We start from the raw sequence: 19427 nt of genomic DNA, 5'->3' as shown, positions 1-19427 counted from the left end.
GTAAACAAAGATTATTCACTGTAAGGTGAATATACCCTAAAGGAACATTACAGGAAATTAAGATTTTGACGATAAGAGAGAAAAGTAGACATTTGGTTAGAACTGAAATATTTGGGAAAAATGGAAAGAGATCAGTAAACACTGCAAAAGTATAGTCAGTCTTAGCAAAGTTTAAGAAGAACATTCATGGACAAACTAAATATGAATTGTGTAAGAATGTAATTTAGAAAATGGCATAGAAGCAAATCCTAGAAGTCTTAATACAGTTATGGAGACTTATTTGGTGATGATGAAACTATTATTTTGAAAACTATTAAATGATGTGAAGAATATTGAAGAATATTCTAGCATTGGCTAGAAGGAAAAATAACCAAGAGATAATGTTAATATATGATAAAATAATACATGAATAGGAGACTAATTCCTTCTACTTGTAGTAAGAGTGAGAAATGATAAATGATATAAAACATGGGTTAGTTTTAAACATCATCCTAAATATCATGATAAAATTAAAAATGAAAATAGACAGTATTTCTTTTTAGAGAAAAAAAATAATAATAATGTGTGCACGTACTTGGCAGCAGAAACGAAGAGTGATATTAAATCACGAATACATGATGATAGCATATGGAGCATGTAGGCCAATAATATTTAATGAGAGTCACATAAAATAGATTAGGATTATGGAAAATATTGCAGTATCTGTTATATTAAAGTATTCTAATATGCAGAAAGAAGACTAGGAAAAATTGGGAGAGAAACTGGACAAGGATTGTCAATCAACTTGTATAAGAGTGGAGAAAACAACTTAAAGTTAATTTAGTTTGTTTCCATAACAAACAAAAAGAAATGAATAATTGAAAATTAGCTCATTATGAATAATAGGTGCTAGTAGATATATTGTAATGTTGACCTGATTGACACTCCTGGATGCAGGTGTTTGAGAACAGCAAGAAAGCAGATGAGGACAAACAAGCTCTCATTATGATCCATGCAAGAGCACCAAATGGCCTTGACTGAAACTGGAACCCTTCCAAAGAAGGGGGTGGAAATAGCAGAAGAAGTCCTAGTTTGTATGCCTCTTATTCAGTCACAAAATAGACTGTAAAACAAGATAGACTGTAATAGCAAGAAACGGCCGCTCTGCATCCACCAGCACTGAGACCTTAGCTGGGGTCAGTTAAACCTTTTGGGAAATCCTGGTAAATAGTATTACTTTATTATTTTAATGATTTATAAAAAAATAAATAAAATAAGAACCGTAGAACTTAAAGGATTATTATGAAGTGGGTGTTTGATATTGTAAACACGAATGTACTTACTGTATGATAAAATGTAATAATTGTATGTCATCTATAATGCCAAGTGTTTATGGTTTTTACTGACTGATAAATACATGTTGATTTAAGAAAACAAAATATATTATTGTAAATGAATAAATAATATTTTAATTGTATTATGTGAAAAGGTATTATACTATAGTAACAAACAAATCTGGGGTTAGAAAAGATTATACCTTTTAGATTTAACTAAGGAGACATTTAGGGGGAGAACTCCTGAAAAGACGTTTTAATTATTAGGTTAATTTTTGAGGATGTAAAATGTGTGTGATGCCGCCAAATACTGATGTAACAAAGTGTGAACCTTATAATGGGGATGTTAAGATAATTTATAGTAAGAAATTGCTGAAAATTATGTTGTTGTTTTGCTTTTGAAATATTCTTACATTTTTATGAATTAAAGAATTCATTGGCTTGAGTGGGCTTTGAATGTATATAAAATATTAAGGAAATTAAAATATATACTATGCTAATTGAAGAAGAAACTCTTATGACTGTAGGGCATGTTAAAAGATGAACTTGTACATGTAATTATAAAAGGGTTAAAGATGAACATTATTAACTTGAGAGATTGTTTACAAACTTTAAAATGGGAACCTTATGTATAACAAGGAACAAATTGATTTATTGACTTATATAATTTATGTTTGAACATATATAGTGTTCTCAGAAATTAAGGGAAACATTAGAAGGATTACTCTGGATACAAAGATTTAATTACTGTATTGTTCTGATTATAGTAAATGTATGAAATGTAACCATAATTAACCAGATAAATAATTGTAGAATGTGATATGTTTATGCAACAATTACTACAAAAAGGGTTTTGTTATATTTGATGGTACAATTATGAGAATCAGTTAATGCTTAAGAAATGATTACTGGATTTGGTGTAAGATATTTGAATGAGAAAATGAGTTGCTTGACAATATTTGACCCAGAGGTTTGGAACTGGACGTTTACAAGCAATAATAAAAAAGAAACCTTGTGCACTGTTTGAACACTGAATACATTTCAAGACTGGTTCAAACCAAAGGGGAGGTTAAATTTTGTAGTTGGGGCAAGAAAACCCATCATAACCCAGATACTAACTTTGTGCCCTAAAGACCCTAGGAGATGTAAGCGGCTCACGTTTCCACGTTTCACCTGGAAACGCAACCGCTAGCTGGGCTAGGGGTGGAGCCGCGACTCTTGGGGAAGACCGGGTGCTTTAAGTAATGGATTCTTTTTGAGATCCATATTGGCCTAATGATAAACAAGCAGAGCACAAAGTTTTGCCCCTTGATAAATAAATAATTTTAATACAATTACAAAATAAATATAATTGATTATTTCTGTTATGGGAACCAGAAAACAAAACTGGGTGAAATATTGCATGAACTGTAACAAACCAATCTATTTAAGAATGATGGACAAATGTTCATGTTATTGGTAAAGTTTGATGAAGTGAACAAAGTTTGTGCTACAATTATGAGAATGAAGGATAAAGAGTCAGGATAATTGCATGAAGGGGGTGTTGTATAATATCAAGAAAATGCAATTACCTGCCTCCCTGTTTATTATAGATGCCTTTTTGTTACACATATTTAGCCAGTGTATTGGATATAATGCATTGCATTCAATGTTATTATTTATTTTGTTTGTAAAAGATGGCTTATATTGTTTTGGCATAGATGTACAGTAATTGGTTTTGTATGTATATGTGACTGTGCCAACCCATGGTAAGAGGAGCAGAAAAGTGTGATTATGTGTGTGCGCTGGACTCCTAGAACTCAGCCATCTTAGTTGAGTTTACTGTAGTTCAAGGACATGAAGAGATGGACCGCTTGCACCTGCCTGGAGAAGGATCTGGGAAACTTTGGAGGAGTGTCAACCTAACGTCTGTTGAAAACAACAGGAGTATAAAAGACTGAATGAACTGACTGCCTCTTGGGATACTGATACGCCAGAGCCCCCGACGCCTAGAAGCCCAGAGCTGAGGACAAGAAACCCCAAGCAGAAGATGAGAAGCCCAGAGCTTACTACACCTTTGATTCAAAGCGTGATTATTGTATTTTATACTTAAACGATGAAGTTTTATTTGCCTTTATATTTTTGTTTATTATAAAAGAAAAGTAACCAATTAAAATAAATTTAATTGATTACAAAATCTGCCTACCGAGACTTAGATTTATGATGCTGGAAGACTTTTAATGCGAACATACCACAGGGGAGTCTTCTGACCAAATTGTAAGTACTTTTTGAATGCTTATGGTTTAGGTCAGATTTGACTCTCTTTACCTTACCTGAGAATAATAAATAAATAGGTAAAAGGTGTTAAGATTAAAGTACACACCGTAAAACAAAATGTTACAGAACAAAGTAATAATGCTGAGACAAATGTTGAAACTTACCTGTGCACTTGTTCTTTCACTTCCTGTTTGGTCAAGTTGGGAGCTTTGATCTGAGCGTATAGCAACAGATGTTCCTTAGTGGTAAGGTGGTCGAACAGGACGTCATACTGCATGCACACACCCATCTCTTTACGCACATCATCTATCGACGTCTGCATATCCATCCCATAAACCTCAATAGTGCCGCTGGTGGGTGAAAACAACCCCGTCAGAAGCGACCTGAAACATAGAAAGTACAAAAGTACAGTTCAGTTTCAACTATTTTACCTACAATTCATGTGGACTACGTATTTGTATGCTTATTAGAATATTAAATCATTATCTCAATGTTATGCTCTTACATAGTGGTGGTTTTTCCAGCTCCATTGTGACCCAGCAGAGAGGTGACATGCCCCTCATAGAAAGAAAGGTTCAGGTTGTCTACAGCATGCCGGCCTCCGTAAGTCTTTGTCAGGCCATAAAGTGACACTCCAACAGGCAATCCTGAGAAGTCTTCTTCTCCATTACTCGCCAAGCTACTTTTACCTAACACAGATAAAGAGAAACAAAGATGTTAAAATATTGCACAGAAATTGAAAGGATTAAAATGTTTTCCACAGTTGTAATTTGTGTCACCTTCACAGAGGGTAGAGAGTGCAAGTATATTGGAGCCAATTAATTTGAAGCAAATGAAGAAACACTACCGTTCAATATTGAATACTTCTATTTAGCAAGGGCACATTACATTGATCAAAACTGTGACAGTGAAGATATATCATTATTATTAAGACCTTGAATACTAAAAATTCAGATTTGCCATCACAGGAAAAACTCTTTTTTTTTAAATAAATTAAAATAGAAAACACAATTTTCTAAATGTAATAATATTTCACAATATTAGTTTTACAGTATTTTTTTATCAAATAAATGCAGCCTTGGTGAGCATAATAGGTTTCTTTCAAAGATTTTACAGACCTCAAACTTCTGAACGGTAGTGTAGGTAATGTACTGAGGCGAAACAGAGGGGTCTTATTATTTTGTAATAATGACCAGCTGACTGTATATTACCCTGCTACTTAAACAAATTAATAAAAAGGCATTAAAAATGTAGTCATTGAAGCATTTCATTTCTTTGTGAAATTCTTCGATTATCTATCCCTTAAATCAGCTTACTTGTTTTTCAAAAAGAAAAATAGTCGAACAGCACAGAACACAAAGATATTTTGTTGTTTTCTATGAACTAGCTAAAAAAATTGTTGCAATGTAGCATGTCTTCCTCTGTAATCGGATGCACCAATTAACTTTCACTGGTATTAAAAAAGGAGTGAAATGAGAGACATTCAGATTAGCACTCATGCAAAAGTTCTTAAACCGCTTAATGCTGCTATTGACCAATCAGAATCAAGCATTCCAAATCAGTGTGTAATAATGTACCTTTGCTCTTGTCAGTGCTCTTTTGCTCCTGCATCATGTTGGTGAACAGCAGCCCTCTGCTTATTTTCTTTGGCGCTTTGCAACAGCAGCTGAACATATCTGCCCAGAAGGATCGTGTCACAGGAAAGTACCATGGAACACCAATCCCATACTTTCCTGATTGAGAGAAAAATACACTGGATTACAACCATAATATTGTAATATTCACTTGTAAAATGAATATTGTTTCTTTTTATCTAACCACAAACAAAAAAAAAATGGTTGAGTTTCTCAATTGAGCAGCTCGCACATACCTGGGAAGACCATGCGGATGTAAATCCCGATGATAAAATATACTACTGAGTCAATAAACAGCAACCAGCAGAGCCAACCGAAGGAGGAAGTGTCACCAGCCAGAGGAGAGATATACATGTTGCTCCACTGGATGCCTGAGGTGTAAACACACAATACATTCAGTCAATGTAATTATCCCAAACAAAAACTAATTACAGAGAGTCTGAGGGGTTTTGCCGACTTACCTTCCTCCTGTTTTTCATAGCGGGAGATATACTGACTGGCATAACTGAAGCATGTCGGAGAAAAGAGACTCTGTGAACCAAAAACAAACACAGTCAGACAGATTTACTACGGCTGTCATTCGATGTTCACCCAAAATCGAACATTCTGTCATTATTTACTCTCCAACAGGTCAATCCAAACCTTACTTTCTTACAAAACGTGAGCTGTTAAGGAAAAACATGAGAGTAAATAATGACAGAACATGTGGGGGTGATTATTTTTATGATTATTTTGTGATTGATCTCATATTTCTTGTAGCTAGTACAGTAATGCATTAAAAAAAACAAAAAACTTTAATTATTGGGTTTAGTAATGGAATATACTGTATGTCCATATCGATATAACGAGACTGAACAGAGGTCTCACCTCACTCACACAAAAACAGATCAAAACTCATAGAAAATAGTAATACCAACATGGAAATGCAAGTCTGCAATAACTCAACAAAACAACTGTATAACCCCACACTACATGGACATAATATTACATGCGAAGTTGTTTTTGCAGCGGCCTGTGCATTAGTCCTCTGCTGGTGTTCGCATTAACATTTCTATGAATGATGCGGTTTCACATTTGTGGGTGATATTTCACTTGTGGAGCTGCTATGATAATTAAATTTCACCAAACAAAGAATGCAAATGACTTTTGTTAAATGTCCCGTCTGGCTTTGATTTATAAATAAATTATCCGTAAAGAATTCTTTCCTCAGTTGTGTGTGTGTGTGCGTGCATGTGTGTGTGTGTGTGTGTGTGTGTGTGTGTGTGTGTGTGTGTGTGTTTAAATATTTGGTCTCCACAATGACAGTAAAACCTGAAATCATTGAGGAAAGTGACCTAACAAACATACTAATTAATCTATAAATATAAAAATGCAAAAAGGTCCCCACCATGATAGAATGGTGTTTTAGAACTCACAACGAACAGAATGAAATTTATAATGTCAAACTGAAAGCCTGAAAAAAGCTGCATTCATTTTATATAATTAATCTCATGCGTTAATGAGAACTTTGAAAGCCCTTTTACACATCTCAAAATGTAACTGTGCAATGATGTTAAATTGCAAACCAATTTAAATGCAGTACAGACCAGAGCGCTCTTCACTGAGAAGGAAAGATTGTCCTCCAAGTGGATGAGCACGATGAAGGGGAAGAAGCAGATGACATAGATAAGGCTGCCACTCAGCCCGGCGATGTTGGTCTTATCAAAGAAGGAGCTGACCAGGAAGCTGATTGCAAGGACGCTGAAGCCGTAGTCACAAAGGTAGAGGAAGAGCACAAAGCCATCGCTGCGAGGAAGGATGCCGCCAGCTTTCAAAATGATGGTGAGGATGATGATGGTCACAAGCAAGAACACAGCACTCTCTATGAACCAGGCAAAGAAGTGGCTGATGGGATTGACCCCCATCATTTTCATGTACTGTGGGATAAGAGAAAATAATTTAGAGACCTAATCAAAGCTTGTTGGAACCGACTAGGGAAAAATATGTCTGGTTCCATACCTCATGAAGTCGTAGTTCTCTCTCGTGGACGAGTTTCTTCACAAAGTTGGCGATAAACAGCACCCAGGAAATCATGAGTGCCATTGGGAAGGCAAAAGCGATGCTGTTGAGATAACTGGGGAAGAGAAAGATTTGAGATTAGCAGGTGGAGGCTATATTTGGTATCCTTAACTATATCACTTCAAAAGTTTAAGGAAGAGAAACTGATGAGCTGACGACTTGTTTTGTAATTAAGAGTCTAAATTGATGGCCCAAAGTGTTAAACTTCAGCAATTAATTCAGACGTTAATTTGGTATGTAATGAATTGTTTTTTGTAAGATTTATTTTTATTTTTTATTAAACATTACAAATCTTTCACGGATTTGCATCGCGAATATGAACATTTAAACAGTGATGATGTCATAATAATATGTGCATACTGATTGGCCATTTAGCCTTCTTTCACATTTACCTTTGTACGGCGAAATTAATCTAATAATCAGAACTCTCATCATGAGCAACAAAACAAAGTTAACTAGTTTTTTGTCTTCCCTCGCCATCTCTAAACAATTTTCCAAATTATAACATTATATAACATAAAAACAAAACGTCTGAAGGAGCAACGTGTAAACTTGTCACAAACCTGCGGCCGGTTGCATAAACATAGCCATAATGTTAAAGGTATAGCGGAGGATCTTTCCGAATTTTAGATAAGACCCGCCCTCTCCACTTTTTGAAAAGTTTGATTGATTCACCAGAATGATTGACAATTAGGAGGACCAATAGTATAGGTGATCCACCCGGAAGTAAAAAATCCTCCGCTATACCTTTAAGACAGTGTCTTAAGTTCTAGTATGACCTACTAGCAGTTAGTCAGGGGCAGTCAGTCTTAGTTTTCATTATCAAAGTAGGCTTATCTACGTTTTTATGTAACTGATTTAAAAAAGCTATGAACCATCTTAAAGAAAATAAATTGATGTCTAACTAGTAAGACTAGTCTTAGAGGTTTATGCAACCGATTAGTTTAGTTTAGTTAAACGGTCAGTCATCTGTATGACAGATCAAAATAACTGTATTTGCTGCATTCTCGTTTTCTGCAGCGTTGTAGCAAAAGTATCTATTTTCCTGCTCACTGTGTTTCAGCTATTGTTAAAATAACCGCGCCATCTGCAGCTCTTAATCTGCCGCTTTACGTCTTTAGTGTAAATGTTAAAATGATTTTTACTAGTTTTTTAATGAACAAAAACAACACCAGCATCTGTTTAGCCACATTTGCATTGCAAAATAATTGTATGGGATGTCATTGTGAACTTATTTATACTGATTCTCTAGCCAGCAGAAAATACAGTGCCATGACAACAGCTCTGATCCAGCACTTCATCTACACAAAGCCAAACCTAAGCTTACCTAAAACCTACACAATTGTTTTGCTGTCTTGCAAGCACTACAGTTTCATGTAGCAAATGCAAATCTAGTATTTCTATGAAATACAAGAGAACATTCGTCTTACTAGAGTTTTTTTTCTAATAAACAAAATGAAACAGGTGTTCAGTGTCGGTGTAAAGCTGCTGATTATTTATACAGACGCCACATCTTAGATGAGCATCTCAGTCCTTATATGAGACGCTCAGTGTGTATGTGGGGTTTGTGCTTGTGAGACACTTACTCATCCTTATAGTAGCAGGGATAAGGGAACGCCTGCATCTGGACCGCTGGCCCATCCATGGCTTTACCCGTCTGCATTTCGATGATGGCTCTCTCGATGCTCTCCTGCAGGAACACAAAGCCTCGGCTGTACCGCTGGGTCTTTGTTGACGAGATGTAGGCATCTTTCACCCAGAAAGGATTTCGCGAACGGTCGGTGCGCATGACATTCTCGATGTTCATGCGGATGGTGTAGTCGATGTTCGGGGGCAGGCTGCTGGAGGTCTCCTCGGGAAGTTTCAAAATGATGCCTGTGAAGATGAGCAGAACTCATGTGTATAAAAGGGAAGTTCAGTATGCGGCTGATCTGTTGTCATAGTAACCTCAGAGGCCTGCTGCTCCTCGATAACAGTGAAAATCTATATCTCAATGGAATTGAATCGAATTGCACTGAATTACAGGCTTTACAGCCCGATGGCTCTCCAGTGTCTGTGGTGTCTTCAACCGAAAGTATCACCAAACGCATGAGTGGAGTAGTCAGTTGAAGAGGTATCTCCTGATGAGAGTGTGTGAGTGTCTGAGTGTGTGAGTGTGTGTGTGTGTGTGTACTCACTGGCGTAGAGCTCACGGTTTTGAGCCAGTTTCTCCGCCTGTTTGTCGAGTTCATCCGTGGAGTTGAAGCCTCGGTGGCGGTCAAAGTTGACACAGGAGGAGAGGTTCAACATCAGCATAGAGAGGGTGGTGATCTGCTCCATGATGAACTTGTTTTTCTCTAACAGGACTGTCATGTTTGCTGAAAAGAGAGTAAGAAAAACTGTTCAAGCCACTGAAGATTTAGGATAAGACATATTTGGGTGTATAGGAGTAATGCATCTCTGGCTGTTGTCATGAGTTGTCAAGTGCTCGACTGTAAAGCACTATTCAGACCGGGCTAGTTTTCCCTGAGGAGGTTTGGTAAATTTGTATCTCACAGACTTAAACCATAATTGGAAAGTAATGACAGTATTTCTAAGGGAGTCATGAATTCAGCATGTATAGATGGTAGTCTGTAATTTAAAGGGATAGTTCACCCAAAAATGAAAATTCTGTCAACATTTACTCATCCTCAAGTTGTTCCAAACCTGTATCAATTACTTTCTTCTGCTGATCACAAAAGAAGATATTTTGACTTCCATAATATGAAAAAAAAATAATACTATGGAAGTCAATGAGGCCCATCAACTATTTGGTTACCAACAATCTTCAAAAAAATTATTTTGTGTTCAGCAACTTGTTTAACAACTTGTCACAAACCTGGTTTAGTTAAACAGTCAGAGTTATCTGTATGACAGATCAAAATAATTTTATTATTTAGTATCTATTTAATATCTATTTTGCTGCTCACTGTGTTTCAGCTACTATTGTTAAATTAAGACGTTTTGAAGAATATCGGTAACCAAATAGTTGATGGGATTTTTCATACTATGAAGGTCAAAATATCTTCTTTTGTGTTCAGCAGAAGAGAGAAATTCATACAGGTTTGGAACTACTTTGAGGGTGTGTAAATGATGATTTTTGGGTGACCTATCTCTTTAATTGCTGTGTGAATCGTTAATGTCCCTTTTTTAATCACTGCTTATGGTTTATAGACAAGCTTCCGGGTCTTTGAGATTACAAGGAAGAATTGATATATTGTATATATAAAACTACAAAAAAAAAATGTCTTAGTCATAATAATGAGAAACTTTCTTATAATTATGGGTTAATATGTTATTTATTTATTTTTAAACACCTCATTATTAAAACTTTTTTATTATAACGCAAAACTTTCTCATAATAATTAATCAGAAACACTATTACGAGAAAGTTCTCATTTAATGACTTTGTTTCTCATAAAATTGAGAAACATCCTTGTTATATTGACTATAATGAGAAACTTTTTGTAATAGCAATGATGCATCACACCATTGTATCAAACTCATGAGAACTTACAGAATTGGTCGAGAGTTGAGCTCATTTGTCCAACATCAATACCAGTCTGAGTCTGAATGAAGTTTTGGACAAAGGGATTGCGCAGAGAATTCTGTGAAGGGTTGTTTGATAAGTTAATGCAGTGGAGGGGAATTAAAAAAATAAAAATAAAAGTGTTTATTTGATTTTCACTTGACTCATTGTAGTATACCTGGAGTATTGGCAAGGTTTTTGTCAGAATGTTAGCAGACTGCATCACATAGGATGATGACTGAATCCACTCAGATGCATAAAGCTTTAGATCACCAAACTGGTGCAGTGAAGAATTTGACTGCAGGAAAGAAAAAAAATTGCTTTGTTACAGTCAAACACAAGATGTTAAAAGAAAACACAATATTTTTTTCTTTGTAACCAGACTTGGTCTACAGTATATCTTAAGAGGAGAATCAGATATGACTTTAGATAAAAAAAAAAAAAAAAAGCAGGATTTATGCTGCACTCCATTCCAAATCGGAAGTGGGATATGTACTTTGCAGGTATCTGATTCTCATCTAAGACGTATCCTAGCAACCAAACATTGGAGGAAAAATTACGCTATGCAATGCTATCAATACAATTACCAAAAGAAAGGTTCACTGTGTTTCACCATCATGTAGGAACTTTTATTTAATTCATACTTCTTTGAATATACTTATTTGTGCATACTTCTCCCCGGGTGTAGCCGTGTTTGCATGATGTCATACATTCACAGTTTTATTAATATTTCATTACACTTTTCAATGGAGAAAATCAGAAATTCCAACTTGAAAATGTAAAACGCATTTAAAAATGGGATTTGATCTCACATTTTTTTGCTTTTTACATGCATGCAAAAAAAAACAGTCAGTTATCATTAATGTATTTTATTACATTGGAAGTTTAAAAATAAATTTAAAAGCAGCACCTTTCTCATGATCTCTCTCGTCAGTGGTGTGTCTGGTGAGTAGAGGACCTGTCCTAACAGCATGGGCTTGAGGAAGGCCCAGGCCACCGCACCGCCTGTAGTGTTCACCATATCCAAGTAGAGGTTCATACAGAAGGGACCTGGAGACAAAGACATAAGCAGTATATTAATTAAGCCTGACCACAGCACTTCATCAATCTGAACTCAACATGCTGTAAGCAGATTCTTGACAGGTCATTATCATAATGCTTTATTGCACATTTAGCTGGATGCTGAGATTATGCGTTCATACTAGCATCGTGTGGGATTTTGAACTTCTTAATGAGCTCTTCTCTGTTGTGGTCCGACTGGACAGAAGGATCAGTATCGGTTACGATAGGAACTTTCGTTATGGCAAACAGCGTCAGGATGCCGTTTTTGCACAAGGCACGAGAGATGGTGTTAAAGGTGGCCCTGCTAGATATGGTGGACCGCTTTCCCCTCACCAGCTGTGGGAGAGAGAATCCAAAGACACATTTAAATAAATAAATAAATACAAAAATTAATGAATTAATTAATAAATACATGTATACATACATCAATTTTTCTTTGGGAGAACTTACACTGCGGAACTCTTTGTTGGCCACCAGGTTTAGTTCTCCTATGTTTGTCAGGTATTCCTGCAGTTTGCTAATGGCAGGTACCAGTTTCTGCATCATGTCCGTCAAAAATTTGACCATCTGTAGCATAATTCCCACTAAATCCTGAATCTCTTTGGATAACATTAGCTGTAAAAAAAAAAAAAAAGTCACAGTTTACGGTATTTTATTTTATGGTATTTTTTCTGGAAATGTAACAAAAAGTGGTTTATATATATATACTATATCTGGATATTCCTGATAATAGCTTTTCATTGTCAATAAACAGTATAGCAAAATATTGGCCATTTAACAGCAAGACCCAGCCCTAATCTAGTAAAGTAAATAAGAAAAAATAATAATGAATGTATAAGAAAAAAAAGCAACTATTATTTAGTTTCATGGTAATCATGTGTGAAACATTACTTGTATTTAATTAACTACAAAACAGAGGAGCAGCCTTTGTATTTCATTGGATACAGTATGTCCAATACATTCTGTGGCCCTCAGCTCTTTACCCTGAATAAAGCAGCCTTCGTGTCCACATGACGAAGAAAGAGAACCGTGATGCTGTACCAATCATCTGACAGTTCACAGAAGGCACTGAAGATCTCCTGGCCTGTTGGGTCCAGTTGCAAAGACGAGGGGTCTGAGCACTGGTGCAGGTTTGCCAACCATGTCAAGATCTGTGATGAGAGGAAAAAGGACAAACAGAGACCATTGCAATAACTGTGTATTTCCAAACATCTCACAATAATATATATATTATAATATATATATGCGGAAAAACGCCGAAATTCTAACCCGATCCAAAAGGACGGACTAAAGTTTCGGAGGCAGTTTGTAAACGTGATTGACACAGCGTGAGGTCGTATTTATTTTTTAACTTCTGAAAATGTATATTATATGTAAGGATACTCTCATATATTAAATGTAAGGATACTCTCAATCATTGATATATAAACCATAGTTAATGTTAAAACTCCTCAATTTTCTAAGAAGACCAAGGTGTTGTCTTGCCTTCATATGGATGGACTCTACATTACTTTGTTTATCATCAATAATTGTTCCTAGGTATTTAAAATCAAAACATCCTGTACATTCTTTTCAATATTAAGATGTAAAAAACTACAATCAAACCAACAAATAAGACTATCAATATACTCAAAGTATGAGCAGCAGTTAATTTCCTTCTGACAGCAAACCAATGCCATATCATCAGCATACTTTATGAGGGAGAGATTATTACCATCGCACTGTAATTCATTAATGTATGCAGAGAACACTGTGTGCCAACTCTTTTGAGCCCCTGAGATGTATGCATGATTTGTGGTGTACCTGCATGTTGCTGCTGGGTAGAGGGTAATCTAGCAGAGTCTGAAGAACGGTAGGGGGAAAGTTGGTATACCGCTTGACATCCTGAACAAACAGAGTTGTATTTTTCAACAGCTCTGAAACTTTCACTTCAGCTGTCAAAATGCAAGACAAAAGACAAGTGAGAGAGCAGACATGCATGCATGACAAAGCTGAAAAAGACTGATTGAACCACCATCTGATAGGTAAGGAACACTGGTGTTTCTGCAGTTCTTTTGCTGAAAGTGACGGTGGTACACACCTGGAGATGTAATATTGATATCAAGAGTTTTCAGAGAGGAGACGTTGAAGCCTACAATTTGAGAGAGAGTTGAGGTCCTTTGGAAAAAAGAAAACAAAGAGAGAGAGAGAGATATTAAAACCATGAATATTATTATGAGAGAGAGAGAGAAAGAGAGAAGATGTAATCATCTGATGAACTGGTGAATCATTCATTTTTTAACCTATTCATTGGAATTTGGGGTCTGAACAAAAAATAAATTCTCAAAATATATCAGACTTGCCAGTGTCTTTTTCATATTCATATTCATTTCATATGTCTTTTTCATATGAAAAAGTGGACATTTGAGGCGAGAGAGTTTAATCGCTACCCCAGTTTGCTAAGCTTTAAGCTGTGCATGGAAGAGAATGTGACACTAATAACAAATATAGTGCAAATTGTTGAAAAAGTAGCTTGATACTGGAAATGCTTCATTGTATTGAAAAGGAATTAGCTGATTTCACTCTTACTAAAAGTAGCTACACTGCTAACATTTTTATTAGTTACTCCGCAACACTGGTAACATGCATAATACAAGCTACGGCAACAAGGTTGAACGTCATTATAGAATGCAGTACCAGTCCACGTCAGTGTTGTAAGTGCTAGGGTCTCCAACAAATGTCTGGAAAATCAGATCATAGATGTTGCTGGTTTGGTTCACCAGGCTGGTTGAGAGCACATGGAAGGCCTGGATTGTGGGAACAACGGTGTCACATAGCAGTCTAGGGCCTAGTGGCAGAACCTGGCTGATCAGCTGCACAGAGGGCATGTTTTCCAGAGCACACACCTACATTATCAAGAAAGAAAGTTACAGGTAAACCAACACAATACAGCAGCACATGAGTGGATTTCTGTGTACAGAGTGCTGTGTACTGAGTTACATGGACTAAAATTTCTCCTTTTGTCATTTTGTATGGGACCTATTCTATTTTTTTCTATGTAAACCATCAAGAATCTTACCTGAGTTAACAGGTTGTCCAGTATCAGGCCTGAACTCTCATTTGCCCAGTTGGCTGAGCCAAATTCAAAGGCAGTGTTTAGCACTTGCAGTAGAAGATGCATATTTTCTGCAGAGAGACGAGAGAAACGGAAGAGAGAAAACAAAGATCAAGCTTTTGCAGAGCTAAAGTAACTTAAATTCCCTACAGGCATCATTACTTGCACCTAACTCCGCTTTCAGGCCAACCTCACAGTGCAGCAAGCAGCAAATGATCTAGCAAAGAAACCTTCCTTAGAAAAGAGACATTGAAAAGCTTTATGGTGCCGTGTGCTGATTTAGATCTGACAGCTCCTAGGTGTATAACGACTCAAGCAATATATAAGATCAGACACTTATGAGGGAAATTAAATGCTCAAGACATCAGCTTTATTAAAGAAAATATGCCGCAAACTGGGAGGCTTAAAGAGCGACTTATCAATGAAAATGAGGGAGTGCTGCACTGAAGAAATGTGCACTCTGAAGAACAGCATGGTGATATATTTTAAAGTTAAAAAGGATACTTCATCCAAAGAAATTGATTTACCTGCACTATCTACTGATCTACTTATGTCTTGTTTTCTGGTAAAAAAAAATCTAAACATCTGCAAAACAAGATTTTTTTTCAGAAATGAAATTAATACTTAGGTCTTGTTTTCAGAGCATATATATCTATTAGGTTTATTTTTCTTACCCCAAGGCAATGTTAAATTGATTTCTGTCTCTAAATTTTGTTAGATATATGCCTAAAACAAAAACTATTTGCTAATTGGGTATAATTTTAAGATATATTCTAGAAACCAAGCTTTAATATCTAAATAATCTAAATATCTAAATAATGCAGTTTTTCTTCTCAAGAAATGTAAGGTTCCAAATTTCTGGGGGGAGGCAATGCCCAGTTGCTTTAAATGATAATAAAAAAGAGAGAAGCGAGGTAGAAAACAGAAATATTTGCTATTTTAAAGAGCAGAGACACTGTAAAAGGTTTTCTCATATACTCTGTCTGGCCACCACATGCCTTCTGGCTGAATATTGCAGAAAGTTGACTTCAAATCTGTTGTTTACTGCATTGCTATGAAAACCAAAAACATGTTTGCAATGACATAAACATAAAGCAACATACATTGTTTAATGTCAATGGGGATTACTAAGAGTAATGTATTCAGTGGGAGAATATGGAGCCTGCAACATTTACTGTGTACATGCATCTTGTTCTTGAGCTAAACAAATGCAAATTATGCAGAAAAATAATTATGTATTCACACAGCTAAATGCAAAATACTTAAACGCGCTATATGCAACTGTGGATATCTAGTCAGCACATAAGACTATTGAAATAACCCCTGAATGAACAGTGTTAGAGGTCAATAGATGTTGTGAGATGATTTATGTACCTTGGGATTCGTTGGCCAGACTTCTCGTGATGGACTTAATAAGTGGAGAATACTGTAGGTCATCTGGAAGGCTATTAGCAAGGTTTGTCAGCAGCACAGGTAGCCTATGTAAACATAGAAAAGTTTAATTAACAAACAAAAAGTTGATATTTTTGCTGGGTTAACTAAATCACAATGCACTACACTATGGATTATGATCATTTATTTTCATGACCTCAAGAATGTATTCTTTTCAGAGTCATAAACTATATTTCTCTGAAATAGTAAGAAATTATGCAGGGTAAATGCCATGGTAGATGAAAATATGAGCGCAAAGTAATAGCCATGCAATGGACAAGAAAAATAAATGAAAAACTGGGCCTTGTTATGAGCTCATAACCAGGAACCAGCCTTCAGAGCAGAACCTCAAAGAAACTCACTTGTCGGTCCAGTTAGTGTCATTCATCCCCAGCAGATGGCCAATATTCATGCTAGAAGCCCCCAGCACTATTTTGGCGAGTTCAGACTCCACACTGCTGCTATTGCCCAGCGAGATGAGATTTTGGATGGTGTGCAGCAGCTGCTGGGTAATATCAGCTGTTTGGGTGAGAGGGCTTTGGTCTGCTTGGATGATCATTAAGATTGTCTTCAGGGTGTGCTCCAGGTCTCCTATAATGCTGCTGAAAGAGTCTGTGTTCATGTTGGGCACCATGGCCAGAAGGTTGTTGAAAGAATTGACTACTTGAGATACAGCCCCATTGATGTCCCCAAAGGTGCTGGAGTCATTAAGAACAAAAGACATTGTCTCCATGAGTTTGAGCGTGATATTGATGTACAGCCGTCCCTCAACAGGCATTATCGAGTATATGGAAGATGCAACCTTACTTAAAGAGTTCACAACTTGTACGATTTGGATAGGGGAACCGGATAACTTAAGGCCCTCATAGAGACTCATGGACACTTGATTAGACACTGTCATCAAGATGTAAACAAGGCCATCTGGAGTCATATGCGTGGATGTCGGATCATAAGTAATGTTTAGAGAGTTAAGGAGAGACTGTGTAACCAACTGAGAGATTTCTGGGAAGTGGGATGTGATTTCTGCAGTGCTGGATACTCTTGAGAGAGCAGTGAAAAGAGCCGATTTGATAGCGAAGAGGTACATGTGTGTTTCTTTGGGGAGAATGACAACCATCTGATCGAATGTCTGGGTCAAAAGCATCTCCTTCTCAGAATCACTGCTCAGGCTGTAGTTTGACATGGAGAGGTTGAATAGGATGTGGGTGGCCATGGCACTGCTAAGAATGAGGGGATGGGTGACCTCTTGAATGGATTGTCCATTTGGAAGAGTTGTAATATTTGAGAGGGCAAGGACGTGGTTTAGGGAGTTAGAAATCATGCTGGTGGACATCATGACTTTTTCTATGTCTCCAGGATATGCCTCAAGCAATGCAAAGGCTTGCAGCATTTGTCCAGATATGTTGAAATACCCTGCTACCTCTCCAGACAGGAGTGAGGCGAAGGTTTCCACAGTTTGATCCATTGCTGCCAAATAGGATGCTATGCTCATCTGTGACCCTGTACTGTAAAATGAGCCAATTATGTTTTGGAGAATGCCAGTGACCTCAGGGCTGATGTCCTTGATTTCCTCAAAGTTCTCGCTAAGGATACTGTTGAGCGCCGTGAGGAACTGAATTGCAGTGTCAGTGCCATTTCCTTCCTGTGAGACGATGTTCGACACCGAAGCTTGAATTTGTTGGGCTATGTACTCGATTCTTTGTGCGATGTTCAGAGATGGCTGGTCAGATAGCGCCATGGCCACGTCAATCATTCTTCCTAGGCTTTCTGCCAGCTTCTCAACTTTATTAAGGTCGTACAAACTCCCTCCTTCACTGGCGATGTCCATTACCATCTCTAGGAACCGTTGTCCATTACTAGGGAGTGTCAAGTAAGACAGCACGTTCAGAGCTGTGTCAATGGCTTCCTCCTGATTTGTGTTTCCAACCATATCCCTCGAAAGACCCTTCAGGATGACACCCAAGTCTGGATTTGCAAAGAAAACATGGATGGTCTCAAAAATTTCAGTCGAGGTGGGTGGAATGGAGAGAATTGCAAGCAAGGCTTGGTAGTCAATGTCAAGAAGGTCAAGGAAGTCATCCACCGGCTCCCTCTGTACTTTATGTGCAACACTTCTGGTGTTTCTTGTATGGGACAAAAGTCCTTCTGGGTTCTGTCCATGAGCAATTTGCATTTGAAGTGGGCTTAGATATTGTTCCACAGGGGCGAAGAGGTCACTGGTTAGTTTGATCTGTTTCAGCAGGTACAAAGCATTCCCTGCAAGGTCAATAAAAGTGTCTGACAAGCAAGACAGAGGAGTTGGCATCTTGGTAAGAGTATCCCTTAATATCTCGTACAACTTGCGCAGGATCTCCAAGGCAAAATTTAGTCCAGTATCTTCAGTAGTGTACAGCCAGTTGAAAAACTCAACAGATTTCCATAGGGTGCCACTTGTATCTTCGAAGTACAGAACCTGCTGCATTACTCCATAAAGCATAGGCCACTCTCCCAGCAATCCTGTACCAATGATTTGCTGGATCACCTCTTTTATTATATTGTCAACCATGCTTCCATTGGGGTTCATAAATATGTCTCCACTCAGGATATAATTAATGGTTTCCTCTGTGAAATTCATTCCGGTTAGTGTGATCTCCAAAGCCTGCATGACGATCAGAGGGGTTGCAGTTGAGTTCTGGAGGAGATTGCCATTCTGTAGGATGACCTCAATGGTTTTTCCAATTGCATCGATGTATGGCACCATCCAGGGAGCTTCTGTCTTAATTTGCTCAAGAGCCATTTGTACTGTGGAGAGGCTGATGAGAGAGAAATTAGTATTGCACATTCACAAAAAAAAAAAAAATTATAAATAAAAATGTCTCTTTAAGGATCCATTCACTAGCTAGATCAGATAATGTACTGTTATGCATATATAAGAGAGATTATGGACTAATTCAGTCCAAGATATTTAAATTGATCTTTATGAATAATCGGCCATGCAAACTGGATTACTTATATTTAATTGCTGCAAAACAAAATTCATCTTGATTTTGCTC

The 19427-nt window shown here is 37.0% G+C and overlaps 1 protein-coding gene across 1 annotated transcript in view; it reads right to left on the bottom strand.

The window, feature by feature from the left end:
• Positions 1 to 19192, bottom strand: part of abca12 (ATP-binding cassette, sub-family A (ABC1), member 12) — a 53512-nt gene extending 34320 nt beyond the window's left edge. The window contains exons 1-21 of the mRNA XM_084420228.1: positions 16758 to 19192; positions 16339 to 16442; positions 14929 to 15035; positions 14547 to 14755; positions 13951 to 14027; positions 13674 to 13804; positions 12854 to 13021; positions 12321 to 12485; positions 12011 to 12206; positions 11719 to 11858; positions 10987 to 11106; positions 10797 to 10887; positions 9439 to 9618; positions 8848 to 9136; positions 7202 to 7316; positions 6790 to 7119; positions 5665 to 5734; positions 5440 to 5574; positions 5147 to 5302; positions 4075 to 4258; positions 3734 to 3952 (exon numbers count right to left, since the gene is read on the bottom strand). Coding sequence (XP_084276354.1) covers positions 3734 to 3952; positions 4075 to 4258; positions 5147 to 5302; positions 5440 to 5574; positions 5665 to 5734; positions 6790 to 7119; positions 7202 to 7316; positions 8848 to 9136; positions 9439 to 9618; positions 10797 to 10887; positions 10987 to 11106; positions 11719 to 11858; positions 12011 to 12206; positions 12321 to 12485; positions 12854 to 13021; positions 13674 to 13804; positions 13951 to 14027; positions 14547 to 14755; positions 14929 to 15035; positions 16339 to 16442; positions 16758 to 19171 — 5600 coding nt within the window. The 5' untranslated portion in view covers positions 19172 to 19192. The remainder of the gene's footprint in view (positions 1 to 3733; positions 3953 to 4074; positions 4259 to 5146; positions 5303 to 5439; positions 5575 to 5664; positions 5735 to 6789; positions 7120 to 7201; positions 7317 to 8847; positions 9137 to 9438; positions 9619 to 10796; positions 10888 to 10986; positions 11107 to 11718; positions 11859 to 12010; positions 12207 to 12320; positions 12486 to 12853; positions 13022 to 13673; positions 13805 to 13950; positions 14028 to 14546; positions 14756 to 14928; positions 15036 to 16338; positions 16443 to 16757) is intronic.
• Positions 19193 to 19427: the final 235 nt, after the last annotated feature.

This window comes from Rutilus rutilus (genome assembly GCF_951802725.1).
Source record: "Rutilus rutilus genome assembly, chromosome: 10".
NCBI lineage: Eukaryota > Metazoa > Chordata > Actinopteri > Cypriniformes > Leuciscidae > Rutilus > Rutilus rutilus.
Note: the sequence above shows the minus strand (reverse complement) of the source record. Positions and strands in the feature narration are given on the sequence as shown.